This window comes from Coregonus clupeaformis, unplaced genomic scaffold (genome assembly GCF_020615455.1).
Source record: "Coregonus clupeaformis isolate EN_2021a unplaced genomic scaffold, ASM2061545v1 scaf0266, whole genome shotgun sequence".
NCBI lineage: Eukaryota > Metazoa > Chordata > Actinopteri > Salmoniformes > Salmonidae > Coregonus > Coregonus clupeaformis.
The window spans coordinates 357,569-376,633 of NW_025533721.1; the positions used below are offsets into that span (position 1 = coordinate 357,569).

The 19,065-nt window shown below is 43.2% G+C and overlaps 1 protein-coding gene across 2 annotated transcripts in view; it reads left to right on the forward strand.

Moving 5' to 3' along the window:
* The window catches only part of LOC121573324 (anoctamin-1-like), a 58,662-nt gene that overhangs the window by 21,244 nt on the left and 18,353 nt on the right, over positions 1 to 19,065 (forward strand). The window contains exons 10-16 of one of the 2 annotated variants that reach the window (XM_041885205.2): positions 2,406 to 2,470; positions 4,117 to 4,251; positions 6,015 to 6,175; positions 8,047 to 8,129; positions 8,264 to 8,272; positions 12,851 to 12,922; positions 14,032 to 14,106. In XM_041885205.2, coding sequence (XP_041741139.2) covers positions 2,406 to 2,470; positions 4,117 to 4,251; positions 6,015 to 6,175; positions 8,047 to 8,129; positions 8,264 to 8,272; positions 12,851 to 12,922; positions 14,032 to 14,106 — 600 coding nt within the window. The remainder of the gene's footprint in view (positions 1 to 2,405; positions 2,471 to 4,116; positions 4,252 to 6,014; positions 6,176 to 8,046; positions 8,130 to 8,263; positions 8,273 to 12,850; positions 12,923 to 14,031; positions 14,107 to 19,065) is intronic. The other variant, XM_041885206.2, reaches the window with a different exon arrangement.

Sequence of the window (19,065 nt, forward strand, 5' to 3'; positions counted from 1 at the left end):
TAAACGTACCTTTTGGAATTTCTTCAAGTAGCTAGCTTGCTAGTTAGTGGTCAACAGTTGTATTTTCGTTGAGAAGTCTCAGGTTACGGGCGAACGGAAGTGAAGTTAACCTGCTACGCGGAAAGGCGGAAGTTAGATGACGTCATCGTGAAAAGGGCCTATTGTGCATCTGAACAAATGAATGGATGATGCGGGGTACTTTTATCTCGTGATCTCGACAAAACAACTTTTGTTATGTAGTGATCATGAGATAAATAAGTTGTGATCTCGACATAGAGGGACATTTTTAATTTTGTATTTATATATCCTCTCTGTAGATATATACTTAAGGGTTTACCTTAAGGAATAATTTTCCCTTACCTAAGGGAATTGTTTAACCTTTTACTGCAGTGGGCTAAATCAGGGTCACGGAGTGTTTCTTGGTAGTCTTAAACAAATATACTTTGAAACAAAGGTATACACCTCACACACATGGTTATGAGCTTAAAAATAAATAAATGATGAAATGTATTACATTTTTTGTTGGCGTCCCAATATTAGACTTTATATACATCACAGAAGACTGAAATATAACAAAACCGGTTGACATAGAAACACCGGATTTTCTGTGTTTAAAAAATAAATGTTTATTAATTATGAAATAGTGAAAAATATTTATATTATTAATAACATTCCACCCATGAGGCCACTTGGTCATTTGACTGCAGGAAAGGGTTTTAAGGACGTTGCATAGAGACCCTCAAATATATCCTCATGTAAAGGCATACGTAAAACCTGTTAAACTCTTAGCGGTTGTTCCAATTCACTGTGCCATTTTGGGGTGAGAGGAGAAAACTACCCAAGCCAGACTCAACTAGTTTCAAGTGTCCAAGAGACGTCATGTGATCTCCTACTGCTTTCTAGTGGACAAACTGGGAATCAGACAAAGGATATATTTACATCAATGGATCGGTAGAGACTTCAGCTTTCTCCTCATATGTATAAAATGAAGGTATGGCACGTTGCACAAGCCCTGCACTTTAAAAATGGCTGTGTTCCAATGGGGATTTGCACATGTTTAGAGTGCCACCATTACGTAAAAGATCTGACCCAAAGAAATGCATACTTTTTTTACATTCCTTTTGGAACAGTAATTGGTGACATATATTTGATCTCAAACCTAGACTTTCAAGCCTCTTATTCCCCAACATGGGGACAATTGGGGGGACCCCCACCCTATGAAAAACAAATGTAAATGTGTTTTGTTCGGTCTGCTGTATCTTGGGCTCTGTAGTAGTCACATTGTTTCTGACACCTTTATCGGAGTCCCACAGTTCTTACCGTTCTACCAGTACTAAGAATGTGTTTGTAGGACTTATAGTTTTGAAACCGAAACATAGTTAATGTAGGTAGTATACAATATTATGCGTAATTTAGAAAATGCCAGAGTGGGTCAGAGTTGAACAGGTTAAGGGGTTTTATGGTAGTTTGAAGGCATGTACTGAAGAATGAGTATCTGGTTACCATGGAGATGGCCTGATTCACTGACTAAACGTCTCATCAAAGAGATCGCATTTATTTTGTGAGCTAGCAAAATAGAACTTCTACAATCAAGACAGGATAGCCAAATTGCTTCAGAAGATAATACACCACGTTCCTTGTAGTTACTTCTTTCTCAACCTGTTTCTATTAGTTTTGAGCACTTCAAGCTAGCTTACAGAGTAGCTAGCTAACTAGCCAGCTAGCTTTGTAGCTATGGATTGTGCATCTTCCATTGTTTAGCTAAGTAGCTTAGCTGGATGATGTTTTCCTATTGTAACCAGGGCAGATGAAAGCAACATTCACCTCCACAAATGCTGTTTACATTGATATCCATACTGAATGAAGCAGTTAAGGGACTTCATAGGCACCCTTAACTTTTTTACTTAATTTAAGGGGGGAATTCAACTTAACTTTAGTCAGTTGCACAAAACATTTTAAGGAAACTTTAAGGGAAAAGATCAGGGGAAAATAAAAAATGTTATGCAACCGGCCCCTGGGCCTTAATGGCACTGATTCTGTGTACAGATGTACTCAATCACACAGACGTACTGTACTTTGCATTTGGCAAATCTAAGGCTGCAATTATAGCATTGAGATCACAGCACAGCTGTGACTAGTAACGGCCATGCAATATTTCATAAGGGCTTTGTGATAGGACTGACCGTTTCCCATCGGCATTTTTTAAATGCATAATCGGCATGATGAATTTCAATCATTTATGATCCCAAACTGACTTCTCCTCTGTTCTATAATGAGAGTCTCAGAGGTAAGATAATAAACTAGATTAAATAGTCATTTAATTAAATTGTCTTCCATCATGGATTTGCCTCACTAAGTATTTTGTTTCATTTAAAATGTTGTTTTACCCGTTATTGTCTCGTCAGATCTTGTATGAAGAATGGGCAAGCTACAGTGTCTTCTACAAGTACCAACCAATTGGACTAATCAGGTGAGAGAATCCTGCTCTAAACTCTAGGACATGACAAACAGAGACTATATACTATACTGTCTTGGAGCAATCAAACAGACAAAGCATTATATCATTGGCCTGAGTTAATGTTAGTTAACCACCATATCTGAACTGATTCCTGATGTACACTACCAGTCAAAAGTTTAGACACACCTACTATTTACATTGTAGAATAATAGTGAAAACAAAAAAGTGTTAAACAAATCAAAATATATTTGAAATTCTTCAAATAGCCACCCTTTGCCTTGATGACAGCTTTGCACACTCTTGGCATTCTCTCAACCAGCTTCACCTGGAATGCTTTTCCAACAGTCTTGAAGGCGTTCCCACATATATACTGAGCACTTGTTGGCTGCTTTTCCTTCACTCTGCGGTCCGACTCATCCCAAACCATCTCAATTTGGTTAAGGTCGGGGGATTGTGGAGGCCAGGTCAACTGATGCAGCACTCCATCACTCTCCTTCTTGGTCAAATAGCCCTTACACAGCCTGTAGGTGTGTAGGGTCATTGTCCTGTTGAAAAACAAATGATATAGTCCCACTAAGTGCAAACCAGATGGGATGGCTTATCGCTGTGGTAGCCATGCTGGTTAATAAAGCACAGACCGTGTCACAAGCAAAGCACCCCTACAGCATAACACCTCCTCGTCCATGCTTTACGGTGGGAAATACACATGCGGAGATCATCAGTTTACCCACACCACGTCTCACAAGACACGGCGGTTGGAACCAAAAATCTCCAGACCAAAGGACACATTTCCACCGGTCTAATGTCCATTGCTCGTGTTTCTTGGCCCAAGCTGGTCTCTTCTTCTTATTGGTGTCCTTTAGTAGTGGTTTCTTTGCAGCAATTCGACCATGAAGGCCTGATTCACACAGTCCCCTCTGAACAGTTGATGTTGAGATGTGTCTGTTACTTGAACTCTGTGAAGCATTTATTTGGGCTGCAATTTCTGAGGCTGGTAACTCTAATGAACTTCTACTCTGCAGCAGAGGTAACTAGGGGTATTCCATTCCTGTGGCGGTCTTCATGAGAGCCCGTTTCATCATAGCGCTTGATGGTTTTTGCGACTGCACTTGAAGAAACTTTCAAAGTTCTTGAGATTTTCCCTATTGACTGACCTTCATGTCTTAAAGTAATGATGGACTGTCGTTTCTCTTTTCTTATTTGAGCTGTTCTTGCAATAAAATGGACTTGGTCTTTTACCAAATAGGGCCATCTTCTGTATACCCCCCTATCTTGTCACAACACAACTGATTGGCTCAAAGGCATTAAGGAAACAAATTCCACAAATTAACTTTTAAGAAGGCACACCTGTTAATTGAAATGCATTCCAGGTGACTACCTCATGAAGCTGGTTGAGAGAATGCCAAGAGTGTGCAAAGCTGTCATCAAGGCAAAGGGTGGCTATTTGACGAATCTCAAATATAAATTGTGTTTTGTTGAACACTTTTTTGGTTACTACATGATTCCATATGTGTTATTTCATAGTTTTGATGTCTTCCCTATTATTCTACAATGTAGAAAATAGTACAAATAAAGAAAACCCCTTGAATGAGTTGGTGTGTCCAAACCTTTTACTGGTACTGTATGTACTCAGTGCTGCTTTCTTTCCTCTACTGCAGGAAGTACTTTGGGGAGAAGATTGGCCTGTACTTTGCCTGGCTGGGGGTTTACACCCAGATGCTGATCCCTGCTGCCATAGTGGGGGTCATAGTGTTCCTGTATGGCTGTGCCACTGTGGACAATGACATTCCCAGGTACACTGACCTCCCACAACTACAACTACACCCACAACTACAATTAAACCCACAACTATAAACAATTTCACCTACAACTGCACTTACACCTAGACCATCATTTAGATTTCTAATGGCTTGGAAACACTAGTGATGGTTTATCAATAACCCATTGTTGTAAGAGTTGCTAAATACAGTTTTGTAACAGTTGACTGGCACAGACATGCCGTGATGTTTTGTTATTGCTTTTCATTTTGAGTCTGTGCGTTCTTGGTATTTTATCTGTATGTATCTATAAGCGACCCTCCCTGTGTAGCGCCTTTTTATCTTCTCAGTCTGCTGGCCTGAGTTAAGAGACTCTACCAGTTAGGACAGTGTCTGTCACGATCGTCGTATACAGAGGACCAAGGCGCAGCGTTATTTGCGAACATGCTTTTAAAATTGATACACAAACAAAATAACAAAAACGATACGTGACGTCCAAAGGTACAAACCTACAACAGGAACAAGATCCCACAAACACTGTGGAAAAACAGACTGTTTTAAATATGGTTCCCAATCAGAGACAACCAGCAACAGCTGACACTCGTTGCCTCTGAGAACCACTCTGGCCAACATAGAAACACAATACAAGAACTATACCCTAGAAACACAAAACTAGAACAACATAAAGAACACTCACACCCTGGCTCAACATACAAGCGTCCCCAGAGCCAGGGCGTGACAGTGTCACCTTGGCCCTAAACCAATGCTCCTGTGGCGTTACAACCCCGCCTAGAAAACACCCTCTATTCCCCTTTTTATGGGAACAAAAACGCCCTGATTTGCTGTATGATTTAGAGATGTTGGAACTGGACCATGACAGTTTATAAAATAAAGTGCAATGGCAAATTTGATCACATTTCTGTAGAGGTGTGGGCAGTATGTTTTTGCAGTAACTTTTTTAAACCAAAAATTAATGCTGCCTATACCAAGTGCAAAACACTGGCATTCTACAAGATTGATTGTCTATTGAACAATTTAAAAGAAAATGTTGCCTACAGCCAACACTTCTATACAAAATACATTGTTGTTCAGTATTTTGTTTATCAATACATGATTGTGTTACTATCTCCTGTTCATATCTCCTGCCTTGTTATAGGCTCTGAGATTAAATAGGCCATTATGTCGTGCTTCTATTGCACAGCAATACTGTAGCCTACCTATACTGTCATAGGCTACCATTCTATTTACTTTCGAGCATGGTTGGCTATTAAATGAGCAATGGATAAATGGTAGCCTAATATTTGTTGTGTAGCAGTAAATAAATGCTGCTATGCGATCTTCTTACCAACGGCAAATACATCAGTTTTATCATTAGACCTATGTTTTTATTAGCCTACCATTATTATAATTACTGTTCATCAACCACCTCTATTTCCCCCAAAATGACAACATTTGCTTGCAATACAGCTGATCAACCACTAGAAGTTGTGCATATGCATGGTCTGAGATTTGTGTGGAGATACGCACACTTTCCTGTCAAGTTCAACATTTGATAAATAACAACCTTTGCGGGAAGTGGCGTAGGCAAGATTTAGTATTTTTGTGCGCACGCACCTTTGATAAACGAGGCCCCTGGAACAGGGTTGGAGAGCCCTGCCCTAGAATATTTCACTATTACATTATTGCATTCCTCGTTGCTGTTGGACTCTATAACCTCTAAAACTGGTAACTGAGTTGATGCTGATCATTATGGTTAGATGTCTTTTACTGAGGCGTTCCACTGTTTTTCTCCCACGCAGCATGGAGATTTGTGATCCGAGAAACAACATCACCATGTGCCCACTGTGCGACCGCGCTTGCAGCTACTGGAAGCTGAACACCGCATGCGGCACGGCCAGGGCCAGCCATCTTTTTGACAACCCGGCCACCGTCTTCTTCTCCATCTTCATGGCCCTCTGGGGTGAGCCGTCCCTCCCATGTTCTCTCCCATCTTCTGCCAATAAAACAATCCCATCTGCTACAGACCACAGGACCAGGCAGAGTCCTGCAGGGCAACCTGGTCTCAAAGCCACCCTGCTTTCATTTTTGCCTTAAAAAAACATATGTCTTATGTAACCATACCAAACGTAGCATATCATACTAATTTGAGTGTCCCGGATTTACATTTACTATGTTATGTCTAGTCTATGAGACCAGGCTGTGCAGAGTCACGGGGAGACCAGTGTCAGTTGCCATTATAAGACCGTCTTTTGAGTTAAAATTGTAGTAATGGTTTGGATTTTAGCTTCCTATTTTAGGAGGAGATAAGATCATAACCTGTTTGCGTTTTAGAGATGTTTATCTTTTTTAATATACTGTATTTGAAGTATAAACCCTGGTCCATTCACTTTGCTATGTCTTTCTCGTACTGTAGTCATTAAGCAGTCCCTCCAGGATTTCGTGGTGATAAAAAAAAAAAATACTTGTGGGCAGAAATGCCTGATTTTACTGCTGCAATTCTGATATTTTTCATTGCAATATGCAAAAACATTGTCCAATTTGTCACACGTGCGCTGATGAGGGAAACATTTTGACGTGACTTGATTGAACCATATTATGCGGTAAATGTGCCGTGATTGGTTGAAATTGCGAGTCCTCTTTGTAGTGCGGTGATCCGTCAGTTTTAATGGGATAATATTGCAGTGATTTGACTATTTTATGTGGTAATAGTGCAGTAATTGGTCAAATTTGCAAGCCCTTGCATAGTAGTCTCGAAAACCAGACCCTAGGCAGTGACTAGGGTCTGGTTTCAATGTTGGACTCTTTTGGCATAGAGCAGGGGTATTCAACCAGGAGTCTGTGAAAGTACTGCAGGGGGTCTGCATTTTTTCCCCAATGTATCGCTAGCAACAACAGAATAAAGGATTTTATTTTATTACATGCCTACAGCAGAAAGGAGGAGAATATCTTATTTCTAATTATGTCAACTTTATGGCTCAACTCCTAAAATTGAGCCAATTACACTCACTGGAGTATCTGACATAGGCTTTAAAAAAACACCCGCGAATAGGCTACCAGTGTGGCAAGTGCAACTGGCTGCTAGTAAGCTTTCTTGACTTAGACATACATTTTTGCCAACACATTGCTAACCTTTGTTTAAACAGCTGCTCTTATGAGTTTCGAGATACCTTTCTAGCTTATGGGCTATGTTAGTTTACGCTTTCTCTTCCAATTATGTGGGGAGGTCAAAATAATGAAAAACTATTTTTAGATGTTGATTACTTCTCCTTGCCATATTATTTTATTTTTTGCTAACGAATGATTGGGATCCCTGGGCCGCCGGTTTGCCTGGGAGGGGATCCCTGGGCAAGTAAAGGTTGAATACCCCTGGCATAGAGGAACTTCAACACTGCCGACATCAGTCAGTACTCTATCCACTTGAATAAAATACAAAATAGTAGCTAGCAAGATGGAGATCAGAAGTTACTTTTAATGAGTGCATTTCGCAAGTGGCTAGTTTGCATTAACTACCTTTACTAAAACCACTGCAAAGGTTTGCCTTCAAATTTTGGTTTTGAATCGCGATGTTCTGGCATGTCTGCCTTGTGATTTGTTGGGGGAGTTTCTGTCTGAAGAGGACCCACCCCGGATACAGTAGTGACGTAGGCAGTGACGTAGTTCCTCTATGCCAAAAGAGTCCATCGTTGAAACCAGACCCTAGTCACTGTTGCCTAGTGTCTGGTTTTCGAGACTACGCATAATATGCAGGGAATTGTTGATTTTGCTGAACAAATTTTGATCCCAAAATCCTGGAGGGACTGATTTAAGGATGGGTTGTGTTTTATTTCCCAGCTGCCATGTTCATGGAGCACTGGAAGAGAAGGCAAATGAGACTCAATTACATCTGGGATTTGACTGGCTTTGAAGAGGAAGAGGTGAGCCTATGCCCTTGTTTTGGAACCTGTTTGGCCAATTTGGACATGAATGTCTGATACAATAAACAATGAAAAATGATTTATTCTCTTAATCATGTTTTTTATGTTTTATATTATGGTGGTTCCTGAAGCAGGCGCACAAGGTTTGAAATTGATTTTATTTATTTATTAACCTAATTTTCTAGCAGCTTCCTTTGCAGCTGCTGTTACTCAATACTAACCAACTTCCCCGGACAAGGTTTATAACACTCTCCCTCACTCTGACACTTATCTATTTCAGACAGAATTCATGGTATGTTATCTCTAAAATAGAATAAGTCAATGTTTATATGACCCCCCTTTCAAACAGTCCCTTATTTGCCACTTTGAGGGGTGGGAGTAGGCTAGTGGTTATCTGGCCATCATTTCAAGTTTCAAAGTTTATTTGCCACGTGCACAGGATTCAACGGATGTAAAATAGTACAGTGAAATGCTTACTTGTGAGCTCTTTCCCAACAGTGTAGTGATAAAAGTAACAATCTAGACAACATCAAATCACAAATACAGTGGGGGGAAAAAAAGTATTTAGTCAGCCACCAATTGTGCAAGTTCTCCCACTTAAAAAGATGAGAGAGGCCTGTAATTTTCATCATAGGTACACGTCAACTATGACAGACAAATTGAGGAAAAAAATCCAGAAAATCACATTGTAGGATTTTTATGAATTTATTTGCAAATTATGATGGAAAATAAGTATTTGGTCACCTACAAACAAGCAAGATTTCTGGCTCTCACAGGCCTGTAACTTCTTCTTTAAGAGGCTCCTCTGTCCTCCACTCGTTACCTGTATTAATGGCACCTGTTTGAACTTGTTATCAGTATAAAAGACACCTGTCCACAACCTCAAACAGTCACACTCCAAACTCCACTATGGCCAAGACCGAAGAGCTGTCAAAGGACACCAGAAACAAAATTGTAGACCTGCACCAGGCTGGGAAGACTGAATCTGCAATAGGTAAGCAGCTTGGTTTGAAGAAATCAACTGTGGGAGCAATTATTAGGAAATGGAAGACATACAAGACCACTGATAATCTCCCTCGATCTGGGGCTCCACGCAAGATCTCACCCTGTGGGGTCAAAATGATCACAAGAACGGTGAGCAAAAATCCCAGAACCACACGGGGGGGACCTAGTGAATGACCTGCAGAGAGCTGGGACCAAAGTAACAAAGCCTACCATCAGTAACACACTACGCCGCCAGGGACTCAAATCCTGCAGTGCCAGACGTGTCCCCCCTGCTTAAGCCAGTACATGTCCAAGCCCGTCTGAAGTTTGCTAGAGTGCATTTGGATGATCCAGAAGAGGATTGGGAGAATGTCATATGGTCAGATGAAACCAAAATATAACTTTTTGGTAAAAACTCAACTCGTCGTGTTTGGAGGACAAAGAATGCTGAGTTGCATCCAAAGAACACCATACCTACTGTGAAGCATGGGGGTGGAAACATCATGCTTTGGGGCTGTTTTTCTGCAAAGGGACCAGGACGACTGATCCGTGTAAAGGAAAGAATGAATGGGGCCATGTATCGTGAGATTTTGAGTGAAAACCTCCTTCCATCAGCAAGGGCATTGAAGATGAAACGTGGCTGGGTCTTTCAGCATGACAATGATCCCAAACACACCGCCCGGGCAACGAAGGAGTGGCTTCGTAAGAAGCATTTCAAGGTCCTGGAGTGGCCTAGCCAGTCTCCAGATCTCAACATTTTACATTTACATTTTACATTTTAGTCATTTAGCAGACGCTCTTATCCAGAGTGACTTACAGTTAGTGAGTGCATACATATTTTTATTTATTTTTCATACTGGCCCCCCGCGGGAATCGAACCCACAACCCTGGCGTTGCAAACGCCATGCTCTACCAACATCCCTGCCGGCCATTCCCTCCCCTACCCTGGACAACGCTGGGCCAATTGTGCGCCGCCCCATGGGTCTCCCGGTCACGACCCCATAGAAAATCTTTGGAGGGAGTTGAAAGTCCGTGTTGCCCAGCGACAGCCCCAAAACATCACTGCTCTAGAGGAGATCTGCATGGAGGAATGGGCCAAAATACCAGCAACAGTGTGTGAAAACCTTGTGAAGACTTACAGAAAACGTTAAGCCTGTGTCATTGCCAACAAAGGGTATATAACAAAGTATTGAGAAACTTTTGTTATTGACCAAATACTTATTTTCCACCATAATTTGCAAATAAATTCATAAAAAATCCTACAATGTGATTTTCTGGATTTTTTTGTCTCATTTTGTCTGTCATAGTTGACGTGTACCTATGATGAAAATTACAGGCCTCTCTCATCTTTTTAAGTGGGAGAACTTGCACAATTGGTGGCTGACTAAATACTTTTTTTCCCCACTGTAAAAACACAAGAATACGAGATAAAATAAAGAAAATACTGCAACGATGACTAGGTCTTAAAGCAGAATTTAATGTAGCACGTTTTTTACCCACACCCCTTTTTAGATATAAAGAAGAGGCAGTATGAAGGTGTTTTTTTGTCTAGATATAAAAGGAATATCTGTTCTCTCTCTTACCATCTGTCTGTCGTCTGCGTCTCTCCCTCTCTATCGCGCTCTCTCTCTTTCTTTGTCTCTCTCTCTCTCATTAAAGTGCTTCTTAACATCCCCTGTCCTCAGCATTATATATATATTTTTCGTTTAGGCACTAGGCAGCACCTACTGATGGTAGCAGAGTTGACAGTTGTTTACCTCATACCTGCCTTACCACCAGGGTGTCTGGTAAACTGTTCTTCATGACTGACTGCTGCGGTTCTCCATCGGCTCGTTGCATGTCAGAGATGGTTAAAAGACACTTGCTTTACCTCCTCTGTTTCTGTCTGCTCGCACAGTTATGGGCTGTCTTCTGTTTAATATAAAGTGACATGCAGTGGTTTCTGTTTACTGGTAGATGGGGTTAAGGTTGTTAAGTAGACCGGCAAGATAATTAATATCACCTGTAGAGGTATTCTAATAGGTGTCTTTATCAGAATGAGGGTAAAGTAAACATTTCCAAATGCATGAATGCCAAACTCATATTTGAAAGCCTGCATCCCCTCTTACTGATACTGCACTCACATTGTTCTGGCACACATTTCCTCCTGTATGCTAGAAATGTTGGTGTACCCCGCCGCGCTGAGCTGAAACACTGAGCTGTACCCCGCCGCGCTGAGCTGAAACACTGAGCTGTACCCCGCCGCGCTGAGCTGAAACACTGAGCTGTACCCCGCCGCGCTGAGCTGAAACACTGAGCTGTACCCGCCGCGCTGAGCTGGAAACACTGAGCTGTACCCGCCGCGCTGAGCTGAAACACTGAGCTGTACCCGCCGCGCTGAGCTGAAACACTGAGCTGTACCCGCCGCGCTGAGCTGAAACACTGAGCTGTACCCGCCGCGCTGAGCTGAAACACTGAGCTGTACCCGCCGCGCTGAGCTGAAACACTGAGCTGTACCCCGCCGCGCTGAGCTGAAACACTGAGCTGTACCCCGCCGCGCTGAGCTGAAACACTGAGCTGTACCCCGCCGCGCTGAGCTGAAACACTGAGCTGTACCCCGCCGCGCTGAGCTGAAACACTGAGCTGTACCCCGCCGCGCTGAGCTGAAACACTGAGCTGTACCCGCCGCGCTGAGCTGAAACACTGAGCTGTACCCCGCCGCGCTGAGCTGAAACACTGAGCTGTACCCCGCCGCGCTGAGCTGAAACACTGAGCTGTACCCCGCCGCGCTGAGCTGAAACACTGAGCTGTACCCCGCCGCGCTGAGCTGAAACACTGAGCTGTACCCCGCCGCGCTGAGCTGAAACACTGAGCTGTACCCCGCCGCGCTGAGCTGAAACACTGAGCTGTACCCCGCCGCGCTGAGCTGAAACACTGAGCTGTACCCGCCGCGCTGAGCTGGAAACACTGAGCTGTACCCGCCGCGCTGAGCTGAAACACTGAGCTGTACCCGCCGCGCTGAGCTGAAACACTGAGCTGTACCCCGCCGGCGCTGAGCTGAAACACTGAGCTGTACCCCGCCGCGCTGAGCTGAAACACTTAGCTGTACCCGCCGCGCTGAGCTGAAACACTGAGCTGTACCCGCCGCGCTGAGCTGAAACACTGAGCTGTACCCGCCGCGCTGAGCTGAAACACTGAGCTGTACCCCGCCGCGCTGAGCTGAAACACTGAGCTGTACCCGCCGCGCTGAGCTGAAACACTGAGCTGTACCCCGCCGCGCTGAGCTGAAACACTGAGCTGTACCCCGCCGCGCTGAGCTGAAACACTGAGCTGTACCCGCCGCGCTGAGCTGAAACACTGAGCTGTACCCAGCCGCGCTGAGCTGAAACACTGAGCTGTACCCGCCGCGCTGAGCTGAAACACTGAGCTGTACCCGCCGCGCTGAGCTGAAACACTGAGCTGTACCCCGCCGCGCTGAGCTGAAACACTGAGCTGTACCCCGCCGCGCTGAGCTGAAACACTGAGCTGTACCCCGCCGCGCTGAGCTGAAACACTGAGCTGTACCCCGCCGCGCTGAGCTGAAACACTTAGCAACGCCCACACTAAAAACTCTGTCATCTGCTATGTACTTGACAACTGGTAAAAACGCCATTTGACCTGGATGATGTCAGTTCCTCCATCTTGAGGAAAATGTGTTGATACCGCTAAGGTGATACCGCTGGACGAGCATGTTTATGAATGTGTATCTGACCCCCTAGGGCCACCATAGGGCTGAGTATGAGATCAAAGTCATGCAGAAGACCCTGAAGAAACAGGATATGTCTCCCGAGGTAGGCCTTTTCCGATCCCTCATGTGCCTCTTGGTGGGCTGTCAAACACACCATAAATAATATTCAATTATTTATTTATTCGATGTATGCTTCCATGCATAGAATAAATGAATTATTGAAGATTATTTATGTTGTGTTGTCCATCTCTTTCAATATGGACTTTTCCTTTGGATAATTCATGTGTTCAGTGTTACTCTGTCTATTATTTTTCTGCATCAATTGTCTGTTTCGCTGGTGCTGTTGACTTACAGTGTCAGAGATGGGGACTGGAACCATCCTAATGGAAGCACACAGACTGCTTCTCCCCTCTCTCTATTCTCTGGGCGACATTTCCCTTTCGCATGCACTATGAGTAAAGGCACCGTGACACATGGAAATTGTCGCCTCACGTGAACTCCACTATTGTAAAGTTAAACATATTAGCCACAGTCCAGAACTTTAATGTCACCTAAGAATTCCAATCTGAAGTTGGACTCCTATATAGATGACCTAAATTCTACTGTCACAGGATCCACATGCACATCTCATCTTCTCCTCTAAAATGTAACATATCATGGAGTTGTCCATAACCCATACCCCCACCCTCAGATACTCCTATCAACTCTTTTATTAGTCTTAGATGCTCTGCAGTCTATAAGCTGAACAACCTTCACTGTCTCTATTTACTGCTGCATAAAAACAGTTAGCACATGTTGGATATCAGCACATGCCAGGGTGGTTGTTTCTGTCTGGCTTCCCCTGTTCAGCAGCAAAACTGCAGTTCTTGCATGTCAGCTCCTTTGTCATCAGACCACGAAGGAGTCATTACATTGCCTTGCGCATCTGGAAACACTGTCTGAAGTCGCTGACCCTCTTTAAAAAATATATATATATATACACATTGAAATGCGATTTGACTGCACGGTTTCGCTTCCATTATGTGTGCTTGGTTGGAGCGCCGTCAGTCTGCTCGGGGCGAGAGTCACTCTGGCTTGTTTGGAAATGGCCGTGTCAGCATAAGCAATCACTGCTGAGGTCACGTTCGCCGTCAGATAGATACTACTGCTTGTTTGCTTGTTTATGTGTGCTCTTATTTCTCACCTGATTGTGTATTAATTACTCTGTTTCAGGATGAAAAAGTGAAACTGACATGTACAGACCGTGCACCAGCATATTTGACTGGCCTTTTCATTATGCTTTTTATGGTAAGTTGATGTGCCCAGGGCCCAGATATCTTGTTAGTCTGTGGTATTAGATCCAAGGACGTCACTAGGACCGGGATTTCAGGGCTTTAGCCCTGAATGACTTTGGGTTAACCCCAAATGTTTTCCGCTGCTGTGATGGTGTAAAAAAAAATTGGGTCAACTGAATGCATCGCTTAGTTCATAGAGCCGTGGTTACGTGAAATTCCCAAAGTCATCCAACCGTTATAATAAATGTGAAGTAATTGCCGTGTGTGGTCAACTAGATTTCAGATTTCAGTAATTTCAGCACCGTTTTGATTGGGACCACGGCATTGTGCTGCCTTGAGACAAGCACGGGAACTCGTCTTGATAAATCAATCAAATTTGATTTTTGTTTTCACTGAATCTCTGTTTAAATATTTGGTTACACAATTAGACTGGGAAATGTTAGCTAAGTTGAGGTGAGTGCTCATGATCATCAGTCTAGCAATTGAAAGCAATGCAGATCTTCTGTGCACACGCACAATTAGGCCTACAGGTAAATTAGGGAGTAAATGAGGGATACAAAGTATATTGAAAGCAGGTGATTCCACACAGGTGTGATTCCTGAGTTAATTAAGCAGTTAACATCCCATCATGCTTAGGGTCATATAAAAATGCTGGGCAGGCCATTATTTTGGCTACCATGGCTGTGCCCCCTTAGGATGACAATGCCCCCATCCGCAGGGTACTAGTGGTCACTCAATGGTTTGCTGAGTATGAAAACGATGTAAACCATATGCCATATGGACGTCTCCGTCACCAGATCTCAACCCAATTGAACACATTTGGGAGATTCTGGAGCAGCACCTGTGACAGGGTTTTCCAACACAATCAACAAATCACCAAATGATGGAAATTATCATGGAAGAATGGCGTCGCATCCCTCCAATGGAGTTCCAGACACTTGTAGAATCTATGCCAGGGTGCACTGAAGCTGTTCTGGCTCATGGTGGCCCAACGCCCTATTAAGACACTTTATGTGTTTCCATAATTTTTGCAGTTACCTGTATATAGCCTACCTGACGAGCTTTCCTGATGTTTTCCTGAATTTTCCAATACTTTTCTGATGCATTTCAGTCACAGCCTACTGGTGCTAATACACATTTTTACACTTTTCCCATAGGCTATTCAAGTCATTTGACATATTTTCTTGTTATCATTATGAACATAGAAACTGTGCCACAATGGTTAAAAAGGTCATAAGGCCTACATCGTTTCTATAAAAATATAGCTAAAACCATTATCCAACTCATTTTCGAACGCTTTTTAAAACATGGAAGCCAAACACGGAAACAACTTCCTCTCCGCTCGCGCATTATCATAATTAATATGTTTTCCACTAGAAATCCCTTCATTAGCATGATTCTGTTAGCTGATACATACTGACAAAATACACCATATTACTGGCCTGCTAATGTGCCTGGACCAAAAAAAGTATTTAGTCAGCCACCAATTGTGCAAGTTCTCCCACTTAAAAATATGAGAGAGGCCTGTAATTTTCATCATAGGTACACGTCAACTATGACAGACAAAATGAGAAAAAAAAATCCAGAAAATCACATTGTAGGATTTTTTATGAATTTATTTGCAAATTATGGTGGAAAATAAGTATTTGGTCAATAACAAAAGTTTCTCAAACTTTGTTATATACCCTTTGTTGGCAATGACACAGGTTAAACGTTTTCTGTAAGTCTTCACAAGGTTTTCACACACTGTTGCTGGTATTTTGGCCCATTCCTCCATGCAGATCTCCTCTAGAGCAGTGATGTTTTGGGGCTGTCGCTGGGCAACACGGACTTTCAACTCCCTCCAAAGATTTTCTATGGGGTCGTGACCGGGAGACCCATGGGGCGGTGCACAATTGGCCCAGCGTCGTCCAGGGTAGGGGAGGGAATGGCCGGCAGGGATGTTGGTAGAGCATGGCGTTTGCAACGCCAGGGTTGTGGGTTCGATTCCCGCGGGGGGCCAGTATGAAAAATAAATTAAAATATGTATGCACTCACTAACTGGAAGTCGCTCTGGATAAGAGCGTCTGCTAAATGACTAAAATGTCAAATGTAAATGTAAAATGTTGAGATCTGGAGACTGGCTAGGCCACTCCAGGACCTTGAAATGCTTCTTACGAAGCCACTCCTTCGTTGCCCGGGCGGTGTGTTTGGGATCATTGTCATGCTGAAAGACCCAGCCACGTTTCATCTTCAATGCCCTTGCTGATGGAAGGAGGTTTTCACTCAAAATCTTACGATACATGGCCCCATTCATTCTTTCCTTTACACGGATCAGTCGTCCTGGTCCCTTTGCAGAAAAACAGCCCCAAAGCATGATGTTTCCACCCCCATGCTTCACAGTAGGTATGGTGTTCTTTGGATGCAACTCATCATTCTTTGTCCTCCAAACACAACGAGTTGAGTTTTTACCAAAAAGTTATATTTTGGTTTCATCTGACCATATGACATTCTCCCAATCCTCTTCTGGATCATCCAAATGCACTCTAGCAAACTTCAGACGGGCTTGGACATGTACTGGCTTAAGCAGGGGGACACGTCTGGCACTGCAGGATTTGAGTCCCTGGCGGCATAGTGTGTTACTGATGGTAGGCTTTGTTACTTTGGTCCCAGCTCTCTGCAGGTCATTCACTAGGTCCCCCCGTGTGGTTCTGGGATTTTTGCTCACCGTTCTTGTGATAATTTTGACCCCACGGGGTGAGATCTTGCGTGGAGTCCCAGATCGAGGGGGATTATCAGTGGTCTTGTATGTCTTCCATTTCCTGATAATTGCTCCCACAGTTGATTTCTTCAAACCAAGCTGCTTACCTATTGCAGATTCAGTCTTCCCAGCCTGGTGCAGGTCTACAATTTTGTTTCTGGTGTCCTTTGACAGCTCTTTGGTCTTGGCCATAGTGGAGTTTGGAGTGTGACTGTTTGAGGTTGTGGACAGGTGTCTTTTATACTGATAACAAGTTCAAACAGGTGCCGTTAATACAGGTGAGTGGAGGACAGAGGAGCCTCTTAAAGAAGAAGTTACAGGTCTATGAGAGCCAGAAACTTTGCTTGTTTGTAGGTGACCAAATACTTATTTTCCACCATAATTTGCAAATAAATTCATTAAAAATCCTACAATGTGATTTTCTGGAAAAAAAAATCTCAATTTGTCTGTCATAGTTGACGTGTACCTATGATGAAAATTACAGGCCTCTCATCTTTTTAAGTGGGAGAACTTGTACAATTGGTGGCTGACTAAATACTTTTTCCCCCACTGTATCTGATCCAAATGGTTGCCCAATCAAGCATCCAAAACGCCAGGCTTTGGAGCGGTTATTCAAATGACCTAGGCTATTCACTGAAGTTTACAGCCTAGACTGGAGTTGTGTACTCACTTGAAAACAATAATAATATTCTTCATTACATTGTGTTGTTGTAGCATACATTTCTTGTCCCTAAAAAACGGAAACAAAAGGGTAGCTTTTCGAGCTGCATACCTGGGGACTGGGAGGGAGGGCAAACGCAGCCTCGGGAGCGCACATAGTGTAGGTTACGATTTTGTTATCTGATTAAAAAAAGACATAATTCACTGTGGAAATTGACGGTTATATTCACTGACTGGTAATACAGACATGCTTCTGTTGGCCACAGATACCTTTAAAAAAAAGGTAGGGGCGTGGATCAGAAAACCAGTCAGTATCGGGATTGACCAACATTTGCCTCATGCAGCGTGACACATCTCCTTTGCATAGAGTTGATCAGGCCGTTGATTGTGGCCTGTGGAATGTTGTCCCACTCCTCTTCAATGGCTGTGCAAAGTTGCTGGATATTGGTGGGAACTGGAACACGCTGTCTTACACGTCAATCCAGAGCATCCCAAACGTGCTCAATGGGTGACATGTCTGGTGAGTATGCAGGCCATGTAAGAATTCAAACATTTTCAGCTTCCAGGAATTGTGTACAGATCATTGCGACATGGGGCCGTGCATTATCATGCTGCAACATGAGGTGATGGCGGCAAATGAATGGCACTACAATGGGCCTCATGATCTCGTCACGGTATCTCTGTGCATTCAAATTGCCAGAGATATAATGCAATTGTGTTCGTTGTCCGTAGCTTATGCCTGCTCATACCATAACCCCACCGCCACCATAGGGCACTCTGCTCACAATGTTGACATCAGCAAACCGCTCGCCCACACGACACCATACACGTGGTCTGCGGTTGTGAGGCTGGTTGGACGTACTGCCAAATTCTCTAAAAGACATTGGAGGCGGCTTATGGTAGAGAAATTAACATTAAATTATCTGTCAACAGTGCTGGTGGATATTCCTGCAGTCATCATGCCAATTGCATGCTCCCTCAAAACTTGAGACATCTGTGGCATTGTGTTGTGTGACAAAACTGCACATTTTAGAATGGCCTTTTTGTCCGCAGCACAAGGTGCACCTGTGTAATAATCATACTGTTTAATCAGCTTCTTGATATGCCACACCTGTCAGGTGGATGGATTATCTTGGCAGAGGAGAAATGCTCATTAACAGGGATGTAAACAAATTTGTGCACATTTCAGAGAAATAAGCTTTTTGTGCGTATGGAACATTTCTGGGGATCTTTTATTTCAGCTCATGAAACATGGGACCAACACTTTACATGTTGCGTTTATATTTTTGTTCAGTGTATTTCAACTGATTTTCTTTAGCCTACTAATAGCCTATTGGAGGACAGATGCATGCTTCCTCTTGCTTGCTGAATGTAAAATAGGCTAAAGCATTAAGAACAGGCGGGGATTTGGAAAGGAGAAGCCCATATTGTCCTATAGTAGGCTTATCTTAACACTGATAGGCTACATCCAGACAAAATACACCATATGATTGGCCGGCTAACGTACCTTTCTGGACCTTCTAAACTGTCGAGAATAGACCCAAACTGATCCAAATGGTTGCATAATTAGGC